This window comes from Dipodomys spectabilis, unplaced genomic scaffold (genome assembly GCF_019054845.1).
Source record: "Dipodomys spectabilis isolate Male_0828 unplaced genomic scaffold, ASM1905484v1 ptg000499l, whole genome shotgun sequence".
NCBI lineage: Eukaryota > Metazoa > Chordata > Mammalia > Rodentia > Heteromyidae > Dipodomys > Dipodomys spectabilis.
In genome coordinates this window covers 134,448-150,863 of record NW_024871176.1, presented here as the reverse complement: position 1 = coordinate 150,863, position 16,416 = coordinate 134,448, and the positions used below count along the sequence as shown (strand labels likewise).

Genomic DNA, 16,416 nt, shown 5'->3' with positions numbered 1-16,416 from the left:
TGTGCTCCAGTACAAATTTAATAAAGCCTTCCATACATCTTCATCCATAAGTTATCTACAAAAACAAAACCCACGACATTTCAAGAGCCATCAGCGTGTCAATGAACACTAGCTGGGAGAGCAGACTCAGCGTCTCAGTGCAATGCCACACCTGCTGGAGGAGACTGGGGTGCAGCTCCAAGCCCCCCTCTGCTGGCCAAGAGGACAGACAGGTCTGGGGTGTCAGAGCTGTGAAGCACCAGCTCCTCGCATCGTCCTGCCCTGGCTCAGGAGGGCTCCATTTTGTCCGGGCAGGTGGACAGTTAACTGGCTGGCCTCTATGGACAGATCATCTACGTGCAGCCAGCACAGCTTCAAAGAAGCAGTGTTCAGAGTGTGCAGGAGCAGAGGTGACAGCCCTAACTTCATGTCTTCAAATTCCCCGGCAGCCTGGCCCAGCTGCTGCCCAAGGAGGCCACCAAGCCCAGGGATGGCCCAGGGCCACCCCAGCCAACAGCGGGCCAGCTACACCCGATGAAGGCCATGGAGACGAGCCTGCCTGCTTTCCTGACTCGGGACCTCGTGCTGGAAGGTATTCCCAGCTTTGAAGAGAGCGACCATGGAGGGCAGGCCAGGCACTCGGGGTGTCTACCCTGGCTTGGGTCTGGTGGTGGGGGTGTTGGAAGCATGGGGGGTGGGGGAGGGTGGCCTGGCTTGGAGACAAGTTCCCATGGGAAAGGAGAAAAGCAGGACAGAGGGGCATGATGGGCTTTAAAAGGAATCAAGTTAAAAGGATCAAACAAAATGGAAAGAAAAGACAGGAACTGGGGGGGGGGGGTGTCTCCCCAGCCTCCCAGGCTCCCCGTGCTGAGGCTGGATGGGTGGCAGGACCCACGATTCTCAGGATTTTAGTCTGTGGAGTGAAGGCACTGCCCAGGTGGACAGATGCCTGTGTTTGCTTCCTCGTTAGACAGAACATCAGCACAGGGCACGCAGCCAGCACAGCTGTGCCCTGAAGGAGCCAGCCGTGTGGGTTCGGGGTGGGGTGGGCTGGTGAGGACCCCTGGAAGCTCAGAGAGGAGGGCGGTGGGGCAGACCACGTGGCTTTGCAGCGGGGACGGTGTCTTGAACTTCCTGCGCTCGGTGGCCTCTGCGGCCGGGGCAGCGGCCACATGGACAGGGCGCGGGTGGGGACTTTTGTCAGGTGCATAGCGGCTGGACGAGGCCTTACCTGAGTAGAGTTTTCAGAACGGAAGGAGAGGACCTCACGTGTGGCAGGCCACGCCACGAAAGCACTGTAGACTGCCAGTTCCGCGGGCTCGTCGGATATGGCCCATGGAGGAATAAGGAAGACCCATTGAAAGCCCAAACCAGGGGAGCCCTCTGCCATCGCCGGCCTGAGAGCCGTGGGCCCCTGAAAGTATGGAGAGGACCAACGGGGTGGAATGGGAAGTTTATTTTCAGCAGTCCCTTCCCATCCTGTTTCCTGGAGGCCTCGTGCCTGAGGATCTCGGCCACGGGAGACTCACGGCTGGGGAGAGGAAGTGGGACCAGTGCCGCCCGGTGCGCCGGTCACATTCCCTGGAGAGGATGGTGCTGGGTGGGTGGGGCTAGGACAGCTCGAAGCCCGTGTTCATGCTGATGGCGTAGCGCAGCTTGTCGCGGAGGGCGCTCTTCTTGCTGTAGTTGGGCAGTTTGAGCAGGTTGAAGCAAGTGGAGGAGGTGGGCAGCCGGCCGCCCGGCTCTCGCTTTCGGATGGTGAAGAAGCCCCGGAGGACGCTGCCTAGGGTGTCTCCAGTGTCCTGCAAGTGCATACCACCGCTTTGGGTTAGGGGACACCTGGTTTAGGGATCTGGCCTGTCTCTGGGCACCAACTGGAGCATGCGTGGTGGGTGCAGGCCCATGGCTTGAGGTCGAACCTCAGGGCAATGGCTTGAGGGGCTGATTCTCCCACAAGGAATCTGGCACTGGGCAAGGCTCACAACAGACCTTATGGTTAATAGACAATTGGCAGCTGAGGGATTTTCAAAGAGCATCGCGCTGTAAGGCTACTTCAGGTTGGAAAGCATTCATCCCTGCCTCACCAGTGCTGTGGATCACGGCAGGCAATCACCTAGGCCAACATTCCCTTAAGATGAGAGGCCGGCTGTCCCACAGAGAGCCAACAGGCACTCACACCACACCGCCATGAAAGGCAGCAACACCTCGAGGCCATGCAGCTGCGCACACCCAGAGATCACTCACCCCAGGCCGCTCGCATCTAGCAGACCACCAGTGTCCCATCAGCCCGCCCACATGCACAGGACTGGCAGGGAGGTGCTGCCCAGGCCTGCACCGTGCACTGCCACAGCACCAGCCGCATGGTGCCTTGAAGCACATGTGTTTTATGGCCAGACCATCGCTCACGGCACCCCTATCTTCATAATGATTCCCCTCCCCAAGTGAGGAAGAGGAAGGCCTTCCATGGGTGCTGTGCATGGCCGATTCTTTTGCCAGGAGAACTGCAGACCCTCCTCTCCAGGCCCCGAGGGGCTGGGTGCCCAGCTCGCTGAGGCAGACCCAGGGAAGGCCCCGCGTGGTAGGCGCAGGAGCCAGCCACGCCCAAGTCAAGGAACCCTGCCCCAGTTTTGTACCTGATCGTCCGACACTTCCACACAGCGAATGGAGAACGGAGGCTTGAGGTAGGCGAATCCCAGGAGCGGGGGCCTGGAGCAGCTGGTCACGAACTGCAACATGAGGCAGGGTCAGAGGGGGCAGGGAAGGGCACCCGCCCCTTCACCGGCAGCCAGGGTGACGGAGGGGCAGCTGGCCTAGGTACCCAGGGCACACGGGACATCTCAAAGGTGCTGCTATCTGGGGGGCCACCATGGGTAACTGGAGTTTGACAGAGAGTTTAGGCACAATGCAAGCTTCCACCGGGGCACTGGTGACTTCTAGGAGGCAGGTCTCTGGTGGGCCTGTGACATGCAAGAGTGGTCAGTGGTGCTTGCTTGTCCTTAGGGATGGGCAGCCGTGGAGGGGGCTGGGGCAGGGGCGAGGCACAAGCTTGTGGTGCCATAGGTTTGGTGTGTCCCTAATTTGATGCCCTGGAGTTGGGCACTGGGAGCCCCAGCACAGGGCACTTGGTGTCAAGCTGGGCTGCTCAGCCCCGGAGGAGGCCTTGACAGGAGGGGACCTGGTTTGGAAGGTCCAGGTCCTCCTGGAGGAGGAGAAGCAGCTGTCACTGCTGTAGAAGTGACATTGCCACCTTGCCTCAACCTCAGAGGCCACTCAAGACTGCTCAGGGCACATCCTGCACATGGCAGGGCCTGAAGGCTTTTCAGAGTGTGACGCAGGTGGTGAGATGATTCCATGTTTACAAAACTGTACCTGTTCGTAACAAACACACAGACAAATGTGAATGTCATCCAGTGTCCTATAGCACTGTTCAGTGTGGTGACATTTGGCTGGGGGAGGCATATTAGAAGTCCCAACTATACTAACACTTGGCTAGAAACTGATAAACGTCAGCCGTTCCATTTGCCAAAACACACTGATAGCAACCTAAACAATTATGTGTGTGTGTGTGTGTGTGTGTTTGCGGGGGGGGGGGGCAAGTCGGTTGTTGGGGCTACAGCTCTGGGCTGGGAGCTGTTCCTGAGCTCTTCAGCTCAAGGTGAGCACTCTACCACTTGAGCCATAGGGCCACTTCCGGTTTTCTGGTGGTTAATTGGAGATAAATCTCATAGACTTTCCTGCTTGGGCTGGCTTTGAACTGAGATTCTCAGATCTCAGCCTCTTGAGTAGCTAGGGTTACAGGCCTGAGCCACTGGTGCTTGGCTCAAATAACTGTTAACTCTCCCTCTCTCTTTTTTTTTTTTTTGGTGCCAGGAGTGTGGCTTAACTCTGGGCCTGGGTGCTGTCCCTGAGCTCTTCAGCTCAGGGTGAGCATTCTACCACTTGAGCCAGTGCCACTTCATTTTTTGTTTGTTTGTTTGTTTTGGGTTTGAACTTAGGGCCTCATGCTTGTTAGACCTGAGCCATGCCTCTAGCCCTACATTGTGTTTTATTGGGACACTGTGTGTGGTGTGCGTATGTGTGTGTGAGAGATCCTTGGTAGACAGGCGCATAGATAGTTGAGAACTCTATGCTGTGGATTATGACTGTCTGCTATGCAGGGACCGGCCCCACAGTCAGGGGCAGGCAGCAGGTATGGCCTCACCCTCTCTGGTTTCTGCTTGGCCTAAGGGGTAGACCAGCCCAGGGACCAGGCTGTGTTGATGATCTAGGATCTTCTTAAAATTCCCTCGTTCCTGGTGTGGCCTGCATCATGTGGCCTTCTAGATTCATGAGAATAATCACACACCAAGTGCATACATGTAGGTAATAAAGAATAAGATACCTTCAGAAACATGGCTCTCTCATCAGGCGTGAAGTCGGAAGCCAGAATATCCCAGAGCCAGATGATGACCCGGTGACTTCCGTGAAAGCCACCATAGTACACGGTGTGCTTCCTGAAAATAATGCAGACAAGGGGCTCAGCAGCGTCCCGATGGGCGAGTCTGCGGGGCTGGGGAACCCTAAGGCTCCTTTATGGCCTCATCTTCCTGGCAGTGACCGAGGCGGAGTTCCGCAGCCAGCCCTGCTGTTTCTGAGAAGCCAGCTCAAGTTCCCACAATGCCATCAGCTAAGACTTGTGGTGAGCCCCAGTCCTCCAGCCCCGCTGCCGCTTTGCCGAAGGGAGCGCTCTCCCTCTGTGAGGCCCAAACATGCTGCCCTTCTCTGCTCCCGCAGAGAAACCTTGAAATCTTACTTCAGATCTTCCAGATCGATCTCGGCGTTGTCTCCAGAGATGAGCCGCTGCAGCTCCGGGGTGGAGAACATTCGGATCCACTCAGGCTTGATGATGGAACGGAACCCGCTGATGAGGGCAGCCGTCTGGTTTTTGATTTGAGTGTGCATTCGAAAGTGTGCCATCAGGTGGATGTAGCTAATTCTGTGAACAAGGGAGAGGAGACGCCGCACATGATGATGGGGCAGGCAGCTGCCAAGTGGCTGCATTTCTACACCACTTTGTGAAACACAAGTGGTCTCACAACTATGACCAGGGCGCCCAGGATGAAGTGTCCTGTCCAAGGCATTCGCTCCTCCCTTGTCACCGTGTGTTTACCCCTGCCGCGCTCTAGTGCAGGACCACCTCCCTCTCATGACGTCAGGAGTTACAGTGAGACACTGCCCACAGCTCCTAACGTTCAGCTGTCTATTTAATTCTCATTCTTCTGGACACCATCCATTTAAGGTAAGATTCAGTCCTACAATAACGTTAAAAGTAGAGAAGCGGTTTCCTGTTGACATGTCAGCACAAGTGTTGCTGGACCGAGAGGCTAAAGGCATGAAGAAAGAGATAAGTGCTGAAGGTTGTGTGGCACAGACACGGTTGGGTTAGGCAGCCAACAGTGCATCAGAGCAGAGAGCTGCTGGCTCAGTCCTCTGGGATCTTCTCGATGATGCAAGCCCCTTAGCCAGGTTAAACAAGTTCACACACTTGGAAGCACAGCTGATTTCTTAGCAAACCATTGACTCCAGGATTAAAGAACCTGAGCCCAGCCCAAGGACAACTCACAAGTTCCAACTAAATCTGTTTTGCTCCACAATGCTCAGGTCTTTTTTGCTTTGATGCTGGTCCTGGGGCTTGAACTCAGGGCCTGGGTTCTGTCCCTGGGCTTTTTTGCTTAAGGCTATCATGCTACCACTTGAACTATAGCTCCACTTCCAACTTTTTGCTGGTTAATGGGAGGCAAGAGTCTCACAGCCTTTCCTGTTCTGGCTGGCTTTGAACTGCAATCCTCAAACTATCAGCCTCCTGAGTAGTTAGGATTACAGGTGTGAGACATCATGCCCAGTTCTAATCTTGATAATCTGAGTTTAAAAAATACCCAGTGAAGCCAGGTGCTGGGGGCTCATGCCTGTAACCCTAGCTACTCAGGAGGCTGAGATCTGAGGATCACAGTTCAAAGACAGCCTGGGCAGGAAATGTCTACGAGACTCTTATCTCTAATAAACCACCAGAAAACTGGAAGTGGTGCTGTGGCTCAAGTGGTAGAGCATTTTCCTTGAGCTGAAGAGCTGAGGGACAGCGCCCAAGTCCAGAGTTCAAGCCCCCAACTGGCACCCCCCCAAAAAAAAAAAAATCCAGTGAAGTATAGTAACACATTCAAATAGGAATTTTCTATTACCATCCCTACTCTCAAATAATCCTGGAAGGAGGCTTCTCATGTTGTTTTAACCAAGAGAAAAAAAAAAAGAGAGGAAGCTAGAATCATGGGATCGAGGAGGGGAGATCTTGTGCAGGCCTGGATATCTTGGCTCAGAACACCAGACATTCTGGTTAGTTTCTATGTCAGCTTCAAGGCAGGATAGGAATCCTACTCCAACACAAGCCGTCTATCTCCCGTCCTCTGGCCATTGTTTCTACGTGCTACACACACAGCACACACACACACATGCACGCAGCTCTCACCACCTCCCTCTGCTAGGTCACCTGGCAGAGGTGACTGCCCTGGGGGGTGGGGGATGGGGGCTCTATGTCCCATACCTGTTGTCATTTATAACCGCCCCTCCACATTGCTGGATCTGACTTCACCACTGATCATCCAAGCGAGCTGTCCCACCAAGATGTCCCTGTCCCACTGCTCTCCCTGTGTCTGCAGGCTCAGGATTCACCTGTCTCATCAAGAGCCACCACTACTTCCCTAACACTGTAGCCCAGGGCCCCTGACCTTAAAAAAGCGACTGCAAAATAAATAAATAAATAAATAGTCTGTTCTTAGCTTGCAAATCGAATTTAGTACAATTCCAACTATGAGCTGTAATCATCAAATTCCATTACGACATTGATGGCTTCTTCCGACTTCCATCTATCTTAATAAATTCTCTACCTAAGCCCAGAGAGCCAGAATGAAGTCTTTTCAAGTGGTGACCTTAAAAATCCAATTGCTGTACTCACTTGTTTTCATTTGTAACAGGAATGGTCTTCCCTCCAGGAATCAGTTCGTGGCAGACAAGCTGGGGAGGGGGCGGGGGAGAGGAAAAGGGGAGTCATTAATACAGAATTCTAACTTGGAAACAAAGCCTCCTGAAAGGGCCTAGTGCTGACATCCATGAGAATGATGGAGTTAAGATGCTGTGTTTGGGAGTGATTCCCCCCAGACCCCCCCCACAAATCCCCAGGGTCAAAGCAACAATAAGCAGACCTCAGATGAGCACTATGAAAAGTTTCTGCTCGGAGGATCCTGGTTCAAACACATCAGGCTCCAGGATGTCACAGAGGGAAATGTGTTGGCATTTAGGACCACAGCAGGGCATGGAATAAATGATGGTACTGTGCAGCTAGTAGAAAATATAATAAGCATACTTTTTTTTTTTTTGCCCATCCTGGGGCTCGAACTTAGGGTATGGGATGCACTGTCCCTGAGTTTTTTGTTTTTTAGTTGTGAGGCTTGAACTTAAGGCCTGGGTGCTCTTCTGCTCAAGGCTAGCACTCTACCACTTTGAGCCACAGCTCCACTTCCAGTTTTTGAGTGGTTAACTGGAGATAAGGGTCTCACAAGGACTTTTCTGCCCAGGCTGGCTTTGCACTGTGATTCTCAGATCTCAGCCTCCTGAGTAGCTAGGATTACAGGTGTGAGCCACCAGTGCCCAGCCTGAGTTTGGTTGTTGTTGTTTTTTGCTTAAGGTTGGTATTCTACTACTTGAGCAATAGCTCCACTTCCAGCCTTTTGGTGGTTAATTGGAAATAAAATTTCATGGTTTTCCTGCCCGGGCTGGCTTTGAACTGAGACCCTCAGATCTCAGCCTCCTGAGAAGCTAGGATTACGGGTCTAAGTGTGTAGTTATTTAAAGGGTGAAAAAAAAGATAAAAGGGTAGATGGTGTGGTATCATTTCTACACCTCATCCTTCACATGCACGCATGCGTGTGCGTGCCCATGCACACTCACACACACATATGCACACACACACAGACACACACACACACCCTGAGGAAAAGTCTGGAAGTATATGGGTAGCATACTACAAACTACCCCTAGGCATGGCATCACAGGTGGTTTGTTTTCACCTTTATGTTCTCAGCATAACTCAGTGTTTTGAGATGCTTCTCTTGGCAGCAGGGAGCACACTGACTGCCAGTACTCTCTACAGAACCGCTCTGAGATGATCTAAGGAACTTGTAGGCAAGGAAAGGAAGGGGAGACTGAGGGAAAGGAAGGGAAGGGGCGACATTTTCCAAACAGAAATGTTCTTGCTACCTAACTTATGAAATGGTAACCCCCTGCAACACCTTCATAACAATGAAATTACTTTAAAAACAAAACCAGAAACAGAGACCTGTTCCATGCAAGTGCCCTTCCCTTCTCTGAAGGAGGAGCTCTGTGGGCAGGTGAGCGGGCGCAACCTGGTGTCCACACTGGGGTTTCTTCCTGCAGGTCTCGGGGGGGGGGGGGGGTGTCATACATCACGGTACTCAGTGGACTTCCAGGAAGCAGGTGGGACTGGCAGGAATTCCCCCGGGTTTAGACACTGGTCCCACCAAGGACTCACGTCTGGCAACTGCTGCTTTTACGAGATCTGGAAATGCGGCTCAGAGGGACAGGGTGGGCTCTGAGGTCGCAGCCTGCATCTAGGAAGCCGGCTCTGTACTGACAGGCTCCAGGCGGAGGCTCAGAGCAGCCCAGGCCAGCCACACAGACAGCCTCGCACAGGGGCCTCCCCGGGACACAGCTGGAGGGGGGCAGAGGACACTAGAGAGTGAAGCCACAGCAGTGTGCCCCGTGGCAGGCAGGAAACGCTCATGCTGACATGATGTTAAGGACCACGTAGGTAGGATTACGGGTGCGAGCCACTGTGCGTGGCCGGGCTCTGTTACTGAGCAGGGGGCAAGGCCACACTCTGCCGGAGGCCCTGGGGCGGCCTGTGCTCTCCCAGCCAGCATCTCCATTTGTAATGCTGATCATCACCAGGGCAGTGCAAACAGTACGAACCAAGCCCACCAGAACACTCTAGATGGTGACATGGGCACACTGGGGGACGCTCTCCTAGAAGCAGGTGTGCCAAGGCCAGGTGTGTGGGGAGGCAGTTCAGAGGAGGAAGGGAAGGAGGAAAGGAAGGAGGTGGGAGGGGATGACAGATGCAAAGTTGCTTTTTTTTTTGCCAGTCCAGCAGCTTGAGCTCAGGACTGGGCGCTGTCCCTGAGCTGCTTTGGCCCAAGGCTAGCGCTCCACCCTTTGAGCTACAGCGCCCTTTCCAGCTTTTTCTGCTTCCGTGGTACTGAGGAGTCGAACCCAGGGCTTCCTGCGTGCTAGGCACGCACTGTGCCACGAAGCCACATTCCCAGCCCTGTCAGATATAAAGTTTGTGGAGCTGCCTGCAAGGAAAGCACCAGGAGGAGGGGAGGATTCAGGACGGCCCACCTACCTGACCCATGACATCCTCGTCATACGACAGCGTGAGGCCAAGGTCTGCGACGTCCCCATCGTAGCGCTGACACAAAGAGAGCGGGGAGGTTGGCTGGGGCTGAGGAGCACCAGGCCCTGGAAGCACTCAACCCCCTTCCTCGGGGAGCAAAGAACAACTAGAACAAGAATCTTCTGGAAGGTGGAGCAGAGCAGGCTGCCAGTCACCCCCGCGGGTGGATGGCCCCTGCAGGGCCCAGCGGTGTCGCCCGTCATTCGGCACTGACCTTAATGGAGGTGAGGTTTTTATAGAACTCCGAGTCAAGAGAAGGAAGTTCATCCACGGAGCTGTAGAAGATGCTGTGGTGGTGCCCGAGCAGTTGGCTCAGGAAGAAGGAAGCGAAGGGCACGTCCACCACAATCCCCTGCGAGGGAAGACACGAAGCTGCGGTTCCCCTAACCAGGATTCTGGCTCAGCGGTTGGCTCAGGCTGCAGGGGCGCCCTGAGGCTGCCATTGGCTTCTAAGAGTCCAGTCTAGACAGCTAGAGCTCTCCCTAGTCCTTTAAGGAACCAACGGTCTACCTGGGGGCCTTAGAGTGCAGGGGTCACAGGTACAGGTGCAGAGGTTGGAGGAGATGCAGGCTAGGCCACTGCCAGGCCAATGCTGTGGCCTTTCTCCATGTGAATGCGCCAGCCCAGCCTCAGCGGCTGGACCGGAGCAGTGACCGATGCCACTCTGCCCAGTTCTCTACACCACAAACACAGGGAGAAGAGTATGGCTAGGCTCTCACTGGAGGCAGGCTGGAAGCTTCTAGGAGGAAGTGACATTTGAACACAGCCTAGAGGAGCATGAGCCACAGGCCCGGGAAGTGGAGGGTTATGCAGAAGGACCAGGAGGCTCTATGTCTCAGCTGCTGGACTCCTGTGAGCCTCGCCATGCTGTGTACCTAAAGGGGACATGGCATCTGTCCAGGTAGGACTGAACTGTTCCTACTTTGTAAGTAGGAATCGCCCCAGATGCCCTCCTCTTTGCAGGTGAGGAGCTGGGTGTTGAGACTGTGCACAGAGCTCCCAGGCAAGTGGAGGATAAGGGGGTCCATGCCTTCTCCCCTTGGACGCCTGTCTGTGGCCTCAGCCCCCAGCCAGGATGGAATCAGCCTCTGCTCTATCCCCGGCCGTGCTGGTTGGGTGGTCTTGCCAATGCCCAGGAGCCTGGCTCCCTCTGAATTTTGCTCACTCAAACCAGGGCTCCAAGCGAAGCTCCGTGGCAGATGTCGCTTAGGATGGAGGGCCCTGAATTCCATTGCATCACCACAGTGAACAAAAACAAAACCACACCTCAGGAAGAGGAGGGCTGGTAGAGGACCCAGGCAGGCCTGGGCCTGAATTCTGCTTTTACTGAAGAGCTAGGGAGGAGAGTGGATGAGCAAGTGCTCAGACCCTTGGTTCTCTCGCCCTGGTGAAGAGGGGGAGCAGCAGCACGCCACAGGACTGAGATGACCGAGCGTGATGACGCGTGGAAAGCACGTGCAAATGCTGCTGGGTCCTACTTCCTTGGGCTGTTTAACACGTGGCCGTTTATGAAGGCTGTGGAGCCCGGCACGTTGCATTTTGAAGTTCCATCCCACGCTCACGGCCTACCTCATACACAGCCTTCCCCAGCATCTTCCCCACGAACTCGAAGAGCTGCAGGTAATTCTCGTGGATGTAGGATGTGGGGGAGGGGTACAGCCGCTCATCCCCACTGGTTGTCTGCCAGGAGAAAGGGCAGAGAGGGCAGAGAGGTTACTCGCCTCGTTCTCCACTGTGTCAGTCCCTGCCAGCCCCACTCACACTCCCTCCGCCACCTTGAACAGGTTGAGTGCTGGGTCGAACACCCTCTTGATAATTTCCTCCAAGAACTCCTTGAACACGCCATCCTGGTCGATTCCAGCCTCGTCTACACCCAGGTCATTGACAAACTTCACACGGATCACGCCCTTCATGGCGTGCTGGGAAAGCTGCCGAAGCTGTTCATAGCCGTCCTGCGGGACAAGCATAGACCAGTAGGAAGCCAGGAGCGGCCGCCTAGCCCAGGGCTCCCCTGCGCTTGCTTGGTGTAATTACTAAATGTGCAAATCAGGACCAGCAGGCCTGCAAGGACAGGAGCTCTGTGAAACGGGCCTGTGAAACGGAAAGGTTCGTTCTGGGGTTGGGATGTGCTTGTTCTTTTGGCAAGGGGACACTGTGCTCGGAAGGACACCGAGAAACCAGACTGTCCTCAGACAGACTGCGTCAAGACGAGCTCCAGCCATCAAAGGATAATGAAAACCCAGACAGGTTGATCTCTCTTCCTCTTTGAATGTCAAGTGCCTCTTTAAGCTCACAGGGAGAAGGCAGACCTTTGGAATATCGTAAGATGCAAGTATCTCCCCTCTTCCTGGAGCCTTTCCTCAGACCGTGGGAACCCTGAGGAGGAATCAGGCTGAGAGCAACGGGAGCAGAGCAGGGGGTTGGGAGCAACTTGGCTGGCTTTGGGTTGTGCAGACTGCGGGGGACAAGGTGGGAAGCAGACAAGGGTGCAGAAAGATGCCAGGCTTGGATGAGGTAGGAGCAGCAGGGAGGGGGCCTCAGCACCTCGGGCTGTGGGTCAGCTCCCTTTGCTCAGTGCGGCCCTGGGGTCAAGTGTGTGCTTAGCGTGCATGACACCTTGGGTTTGATCCCTAGCACTACCAAAACAACAACAACAACAACAACTCTCCCCCCCACAAGCCACCAGCAACAACAAAATCTAGCCATTCACATGGCTTCCATCTAGAGCACAACCTGCCCAGCTCCTGGACTCTGTTCACGGTTCAGCGTGCAAATGCATTTTCATGGTGAATCTTCCTGGCTTCTGACTGTCCCTCTCTGCATTCCTGATAGATGGGGCACTGAGGTTCTTATTTTGGACTCCAGTGAACAGGACAGCCTAGGGAGGGGTCTTCTGGCCCAACGCCAGAGACCCTACCCTGCCACCAGTGCCAAACTGATGCAGACATGGTCACACAGCGAGTTGTGAATCAACCTTCACACCTCTGTCACAACTGCAGCATTGGTCACGTTCTGCTGGTATTAGATGGATTTCCACAGTATCCACTTACCCATCTGTCCTTCAGTCTGGTCACCTTGTCACAAAGCCAAGGGACAATCTGCCAGGATAGCAAGATGGGTTTGGGGGGAACCCTTGCTGCCTCCCTGCTGGACTCACTTAGCAATCTAAAGGACTGTCCTACATGATTAGACTGCAGGGTCAGCAAGCCAGGGAGAAATGACCTGTGAAGACCATTCTTTGATCAACAAGGAATAGGAACACAGTGTTGCCTACACATCCACAAAGCATTTCTTGTTCACATCAAGTTAGGAGGAAAATTGAGAGGAACATGAAGACGCACACAGCTGTAGCAGCATTTAAACCCAGTGAGCAATTTGAGGCTCATTCTCCTGGCACTCCTCTGAGGATGCACGGAGGAATCAGCGTGCTCCCTCGGAGTTCAGGGTTTTCTTCTGCTCTAAGTCTCACCTCCCAACTTTAATCCCCTCCGCAGATGTTGTGGGGATTAAAAGGACAGCGTATGATGCTCTTAGCACATGGCTGTCCTCAGGAATGGCTGCAGGATCCAGCTCTGTCTTGCCAGAGCCTCGTTAGAAGGCATCAGAGGCTTGGGCCCCCAGTCACCTGCATACTTCCTGCCCTCCAGGGACTGGTGGGTGGAGATTTCACCACACATGCCTCTTGGAAAGGCAACGGCATGCCCACTCCCCACATCTCCCCATGAGGACACAGAGAACACTGAGCTGGGAAGGGCAGGCCTGGCTCCCAATCCTGGCTTTGGAGTCAGCGATACCTGATTTGAGACTCTATAAAGTTCTCTGGCCTCAGGTGTGCTTTTGACAGAGCAAAGATTGGGCTAGATCACACCTGAGATTCCTCCAATTTGGAGGTACTAGAGCTGCAGCTTGAGTCTAGCCTTGGGGAGGGAGGTGGCCTGCAGGACTGGAGCTAGCCCAGGAGGCCCACAGAAGTGTGGCCTCCCATACAAACCACTTTGGAGGCAGAGTAAGAATCCAGGCAGTATGAGTTAGGTGTTAGCTTCCTGACGCCCCCTGCTGGGCATACCAAGCAAAGGCCATAGGCTCTCAGGTCCAAATAACCACAACCTCTGGGGTTTGGGGACAAAGGAGGTTTCTGCCAAAACAGAGGAGGACATTTTCTACAGGGAAAGTTGGACCCTCCTCCTCCATGGCCCTGAAAAGCAGAGCCAAGTGGGATTCCATCAGCAGTGGCACCCAGGAGGGGTGGGGTAGGATGGGGGAACTGCATTAGGGTCTGCTGAGTGAGGAATGTGCTAGAGAAGGATGCCAACCACCAACAGCCCTCCACATATCCTACAGACACAGCAGCCACTATTGACTCAGGGCCTCTGTGGAACTCTCACTTACCTCCAACATCCGGGACCTTCGGATGGTGATATGAGTGACGTGAGGGGAGGCAGAGCTCGTTTCCACAAGCCCCAGCTTCTCCTTCTCCTTGGTAACCATGTTTCGGAACAAGAGAACTCTCTGGAAGAAGCAAGGGTAGGACCAGAAACAAGGTATACAAGTGACTGTTCCTGTAAAAATCAGGTCACAAAATGAGTGAACTTGAAGTCCCTTGGGATGTAGGTGGAATGGGAGACCTTGGTATATGTCCTGGGTTGGAGGAGTCTTGTGAGAGCACTTTTGGGAATTTAAAATCCAGCTGAATTTGCACCAAGGAAGAAATGTTCTAAAAAGAGTAGTCTGGGGAGTTGCAGGTCTGGCTTAAGTGGTAGAGACCGGCCTGGGGCAAGGCGTACAAAACAGTATTCAAAAAAAATAAAGCAAAAAGGGTATGGGAGTATAGCTCAAAGCCTGCTTAGCAAGCTGAAGCCCTGAGTTCAAACCTCAGTACCAATAACAACAACAACCAAAAACCCCAAATAAACGAAACCCCTAGGTTTGCACACACCACTGAAAAGAAGGCAGTGCAGGTGAAGGTTAGAACCGTGGCCCTCGGGCTACAGGATCATGTGTGTCTTACTACCCCTCAAAGATTTAATTAAACTCCTTTGGCAGCCTTAGGCACCTCAGCACCCCCACTGCAGGTCATGGAGCCAGGGTTGAGATGCTAAGGTCAAAAATATAAGATCCTAGACACACAGGTCCAGGACAAGGGGCTGTGTTTTTAATCAGACATTACCAAACTGCATGCAGTCAGGTGATGAAGGGCCAGAGATGACTTTGGAAATGGGAGAACTGCTGGAGAAGCTGAAGCTACCACACTTGGACAACAGAAGACACAAAAAAACAAAAACAAAAAGGGGGGGGGGGTGCTGGCTGCAGATAGTTGGATTCTTAGTTTATAGATTAGCAATCTGCCTTCTGGAATTGTTTGAAGACCAAGAGGAGAAGTTATAGAGCAGTGGACCAGTTAAAAGAGGAGGAGGAATGGCCCATGATTTACAAGATACAGACAGAAGGCCTGCTTTGTCTTTGTTTTTTTTGGTTGGTCCTGGGGTTTGAACTCTGGGCCTGAGTGCTGTCCCTCAGCTCTTCAGCTCAAGGCTAGTGCTCTACCACTTACAGCTCCACTCAGAGACAGGGGGCAGTTTTGTGTGTGTGTGTGTGTGTGTGTGTGTGTGTGTGTGTGTGTGTGTGTGTGTGTGTGTGTGTGTGTGTGTGTGTGTGTGTGTGTGTGTGTGTGTGTGTGTGTGTGTGTGTGTGTGTGTGTGTGTGTGTGTGTATGCACAAGGGCAGAAAGAATTTCAACAGCCAAATCATTTGCATTTCATTGCTTGAGGAGAATCAACAGCAAGTGTAAGTATAAAAGCCAAGGTTGAGCAGGGTGCACACCTGCCATTCCAGCTACTCAGGAGGCTGAGATCTGAGGATGGCAGTTCAAAGCCAGCTTGGGTTGGACTGTGAGAGTTTTATCTCCAATAAACCACCAGAAAACTGGAAGTAGCACTGTGGCTCCAAGTGACAGAGCTCTAGCCTTGAGCAAAAGAGCTCAGGGGTAGCGCCCATGCCCTGATTCAAGCCCCATGACAAAGGAAAAAAAAAAAAAAAGCGCCAAGGTCAGCCAGTCTCAGAGAGCAGGAGGACTACCTCTGAAAAAGAAGCATTTAATTTATGAAAATCACATGTCTCCTCTTTGCTAAATACCTATCAAAAGAGAAAAAAGAAAGAACAGACAGGAAAGGTGCATTCCTTGCCTCTTGGTCTCTTTCAGCTGGGCCTTGGTGTGGTCCTGGCACCCAGCAGTACTGCCCACTACTCATCAGGGATGTAACCATGCATTCCCATATTTCCTAGTGGCTCCTGACCCTGTGCTTGACCTTCTTAGGTCTCAAGTCCCCCGGGTGATAGCACACTCTCCTTGTTTCCCCTCTTCTGTAAGCAGCTCACCTCCCTCGACACCCACATTACCAGCCACACTGCCTTCTCTGCACCTGTACCAGCCTGCAGCATTGTGTGCCCCAGTCAGATCACTATGTGTGCGCGTGTGAGCATGTGTGATGAGTGATGTCACTTAGTCATTCCCAATCCCATAACAGACTCAGAGTTGGGCCTGGGGGGGCAGAGACAAGACATACCAGGAGCCTTGTCCCCACTGAAACTCACATTTTTATGTGGAATGACATGAGGGATATGCTGTAGGATGAGCTGTGCCCGTTTCCGGTCTTTGTCGAGTTCCTGGAAGAGCACGCTGGGCTTGAGATCCCTGAGGAAGGAAGACCCGGGGCTTGGTAAGCAGAGCAACAAAACACAGGTCTCTTAATGCTGGGCTCACAGACTACAGCACGTGGGCCAACTTCTGCCTGGTCAGGCCTGTCTCTGCAAAGTTAATGTCCGTCCACGCATGCACAGGACAGCAGAGGTAGTGGTTGTAACAAAACTATGGTCCTCAGCCTAAAATCAGCTGGCCCTTCATGACTTTCATGAAGCTTGGCTTTGGAGTCAGAGCT

At 53.4% G+C, this 16,416-nt stretch overlaps 1 protein-coding gene across 2 annotated transcripts in view; it reads right to left on the bottom strand.

The window, feature by feature from the left end:
- Window positions 1-16,416, bottom strand: part of Ube3b (ubiquitin protein ligase E3B) — a 43,046-nt gene continuing 26,630 nt past the window's right edge. For both annotated transcript variants that reach the window (XM_042669581.1, XM_042669582.1), the window contains exons 18-28: window positions 16,073-16,172; window positions 13,871-13,990; window positions 11,257-11,433; window positions 11,051-11,161; window positions 9,696-9,833; window positions 9,431-9,496; window positions 6,965-7,023; window positions 4,772-4,954; window positions 4,361-4,472; window positions 2,613-2,705; window positions 1-1,781 (exon numbers count right to left, since the gene is read on the bottom strand). In XM_042669581.1, the coding sequence (XP_042525515.1) occupies window positions 1,590-1,781; window positions 2,613-2,705; window positions 4,361-4,472; window positions 4,772-4,954; window positions 6,965-7,023; window positions 9,431-9,496; window positions 9,696-9,833; window positions 11,051-11,161; window positions 11,257-11,433; window positions 13,871-13,990; window positions 16,073-16,172 (1,351 nt within the window). In that variant the 3' untranslated portion in view covers window positions 1-1,589. The remainder of the gene's footprint in view (window positions 1,782-2,612; window positions 2,706-4,360; window positions 4,473-4,771; window positions 4,955-6,964; window positions 7,024-9,430; window positions 9,497-9,695; window positions 9,834-11,050; window positions 11,162-11,256; window positions 11,434-13,870; window positions 13,991-16,072; window positions 16,173-16,416) is intronic.